This window comes from Pseudozyma flocculosa (assembly GCF_000417875.1).
Source record: "Pseudozyma flocculosa PF-1 unplaced genomic scaffold scaffold00021, whole genome shotgun sequence".
Taxonomy (NCBI): Eukaryota; Fungi; Basidiomycota; class Ustilaginomycetes; order Ustilaginales; family Ustilaginaceae; genus Pseudozyma; species Pseudozyma flocculosa.
The window spans coordinates 21,642-25,281 of record NW_006920889.1 but is presented as its reverse complement, the minus strand read 5'-3'; the positions used below and the strand labels follow the sequence as shown (position 1 = coordinate 25,281).

Below are 3,640 nucleotides of genomic sequence, written 5' to 3'. Positions count from 1 at the left end.
GCATGGGCTGGCCGGGTGCCGGTGGCGGCGCCATCAGGCCGCTCCCGGGGATCGGGCCGGACCGCGAATCTGGCCGGCCCGAGGCGCTGAGGGCTACGCTTGGTTGCCGCGGCCGTGGCTGGCTCATCATCGCCGGGCTCGAGGTGGCGCCGTGGGGCGCGGGCGACTGCGATGCGTGCATCGCCATCGCCGCCGACGGCGAGCCGTGCTGCGTCGAAGGGGTCATGGGCCTCATCTGATGCGGCAGACCACTCGGCCCACCTGGCTGCTGCTGGTGCTGCTGCTGCTGCTGGAGCTGCTGGAGCTGCTGTTGGTGCTGTTGCTGTTGGAAATGCTGCTGCGCCATGCCTGGCGGCATCATGGGCATTTGCTGCGGCGTCATGGGCTGCGGCGGCTGGCTCGGATGCCCGCCTGGGCCGAAGCCGGACGACTGCGCCTGGCCCGACATGGACGGCTGCCGTTGGGCTTTTTGAGGCGCCGGCTGTTGCTGTTGATGTTGCTGCTGTGGATGATGCTGCTGCTGCTGTTGTTGTTGAGCCTGTTGCTGCGGCTGCGGCTGTTGATGCTGCGGCTGCGTCGGGTTCGGCCCACCCTGCGGAATCAGCCCGAGCCCACGCGCCTCGTTGATGGTCAGCACCATGCCACCGTTTGGCATCATCGAGGCGTGCTGGCCGCCCGGAAGGCTCGATGCCTTGAGGAAGAGGTAGCCCATCTGCATCAGGGTGTGGACCGGCGTGATGCCCGAGCCTTCCTGCGCCTTGGCGAGCGCCAGAGCACGCGAGAGGATGGCCTGCTGCTGCTGCGGGTTGAGGCTCGGCGTCCAGTTGGGCGGCACCACCTGGTTGATGTTCTGGGCCTGTCCGCCCCCGGGCGCTTGCTGCATCTGCATCGGCATCGGCTGCCCCGGCTGCATCTGCGACGCCGCCGATCCGCGGTGCGGCTGCGGCTGCCCTGGTCCTTGGCCGTGCATGCCACCAGGATGCGGCGCCGACATCTGTAGCGGGGTGCCTGGCCCTCCGTGGCCCAGGCTGATGCTGGGGCTGCGAGTCTGGCTGCGGGAGCGCTCAAAGGCGGCGAGATTGGCGAGGTTGGGCTGCGACCCCGGAGGGTGGGCGCCGTGCGGCATGTTGGCCATGCCCGAGGGCGAGCTCGTAGCGTTTGGCGGCATCGCGGCCTGCATCACCGGCGTCTGGCCTTTGGTCGTCTTCTTTTCGGCCTTCTTGCGCGGCGGCTTGGGCTTCGCCGCCGATGACGGAGGCGTGCCCGCGGCAGACTGTCCCCCGGGCGTGCCCTGGCCCATGGGCGATGGCATCTGGCTGGGCGTCTGAAGGTACGAGGGGATGCCGTTGATCATCTGCGCCGCGCTGTTGGCCCGCTGCGGCGATGCCATCGGCGCCTGCGACGGTCCAGCTGCGGCGCTGCCGTTGCTGCCTCCGGCGGCCATGCCTCCCATCAGCGCAGAAGGGTCGACCAGACCCGACATCGACACAGCATTCTGGTTCTGGCCAAATGAGCCGGGCTGGGCGCCATTCTGCTGTTGCTGTTGCTGCTGCTGCTGCTGCTGTTGCTGTTGCTGCTGATGGAAGCCCTGCGCCATCGAGTTGAAGCCCTGCATTGACATCTGCTGGCCGAGGTTGGCCACCATCTGCGGGTTCATGCCGCCAAAGGCGTTGGGATTGAATGAGGCCTGCGGGTGCTGCGGCAGCTGCCCCTGTGGGTTCGGTGTCTGCTGCTGCTGCTGCTGCTGCTGCTGCGGTGGCTGTTGCGGCGCCGTCAGGTTCGTCTGGTTGGGCATCCCCCCAGATCCGGGGAACATGCCGTTGTTAGCCATCTGACCCAACATGCCCTGCAAGGACTGCTGCGACTGCTGCTGAGGCTGCTGCTGCTGCTGATGTTGTTGCTGCTGCTGCTGCTGCTGCTGCTGTTGCCACCGAAGCTGCTGCTGTTGCTGTTGCTGGAGCAGCAACTGCATCTGCTGGAGTTGGGGCTGCTGCATCTGCTGACCGAGCTGGCTCTGCTGCGGCGTTCCTTGCCGCTGCTGCTGTTGCTGGAGAAACATCTGCGGATTGAAGGCCGCCGGATTCATGCCGCTGGCCGCAGCAGCTCGCTGCAGGGCGTGGATGTCGAAGCCACCGGGGTTGGCGCCCATCGCCATCATGGCGGCTGGGTTGAAGCCGCCTCCGCCAAACTGGCCGGGCTGCTGCGGTGGCTGCTGCTGCTGCTGTTGTGGCGGAAGCGACTGCTGCTGCTGCTGCTGCTGCTGCTGCTGCTGCAGTTGCTGGGGTTGGCCGTTGGACATCCCAACGCCGCTCGCCATGCTGCTCATGTCCATGCCGCCAAACATGGCGGGGTTCATGCCGAGCGACGCCACGTTGAAGCCCTTGTTCTGGTCGGGGACGTTGCCATCGGCGTTTCCGGCAAAGATGTTGCCGAAGACATTGTTCTGGAACATGGACGGGTCCATCTTGGGCCAAGTCGGGCGGGACGAGGCTGACGGACGCGAAGCTGCTCGGCTCCCGAGATCAGCAAACCGGTCCGCGGTCCTCGCTCGATGGCCCTAGTGGCGCGTGCGAGGCCGCGACTGCGATTGACGTTGCGCGTCCGTCGTCAGAGAGCGTCCGATCGGTGACGAGTTCGACGGACCTGATCTGCGAGGAGGCAGGCGGCGCGACGAGAGGTGGTAGGCTGGATGGCGCTGTTCCCTCAGGTGGGGTGCATCAGGAGCGACGGCCGCGCTGGAAGGAGTTGACGTGCTGGTCGAGGCGGAGATACGGCGCCGACTGGGAGATGGACCCTCTGGCGCTGCCCAGGATGAGCGAGCCCAAGTGTTGGAAGCGCTGCAGCTGAGGTCTGGCGGCGGCAAGAACCGGCGTGGCCTAACAGCGACGGTCGGCAGGCTCCGCAAGACCAGGCGTGACTGGATGCGAGCCGAGCAGAGCGGCGGAAGACTGACGATCGATGTGCAGAGAGGGCTGGCGGACGCAGCTGCGGGTGCCCTTGTGATGCAAGTCGGTTCGTCGGATCGGATGAGAGCGATCCTGAGCCGGGGTGACGCGAGCCAAAGGTCTGGACGTGTCTTCGAAGAGCCAGGCGGTCACGGAGAGAGGAACGTAGCCTTCCCTGGCCGAGAGCGGCGGCGAGAGTAGGGTTGGCGGTAGATCTCTCGGTGCAGCGCCGCGACGAGGTCGGATGGAGAGACGGTGAGCACGACAAAGGAACACGGATCTATCGAGGCAGCAGATGCGTCGAGGCCGGATGAAGATTGCGGTGTAGCGTCCGGTCGAGTCCAGAGATAATATCGGCGCAAGGAAGGATGAGGACAGTAAAGAGGTCGACGCGAGGAGGGGTGGGCGCGTCGGGTGATGGCAAGGGTGCGCAGGCAAAGTTGTAAAATTGGCACAGAAGGAGAGGTGAAGCCCGAGTCGGAGAGTCCAGCGCAGGACTGCGAAGGTGAGGTGTTGGCGGCGAGGTTCGGCGTAAGGATGGCGGTGATGGTGGTGACGGTGGTGGCGACGCCAGTGGAGGAGAAGATGGTGATGGTGGTGGTGATGGTGGTGGTAGTGGTGGTGATGGCGGGCGGCCGAGCTGCGCGAATGTCCACCGGACGCCTCGCCTCGCCCGTCGACGACGCGCGACGACG

At 66.3% G+C, this 3,640-nt stretch overlaps 1 protein-coding gene across 1 annotated transcript; it reads right to left on the bottom strand.

Moving 5' to 3' along the window:
• Positions 1 to 33: 33 nt before the first annotated feature.
• Positions 34 to 2,464, bottom strand: PFL1_05638 (uncharacterized protein; the record flags this gene model as incomplete). The annotated part of the gene is made up of 2 exons (XM_007883174.1): positions 34 to 69; positions 98 to 2,464. 2 exons carry the CDS (start codon positions 2,462 to 2,464, stop codon positions 34 to 36), a joined length of 2,403 nt encoding a protein of 800 aa, XP_007881365.1.
• Between the last annotated feature and the right edge of the window lie 1,176 nt (positions 2,465 to 3,640).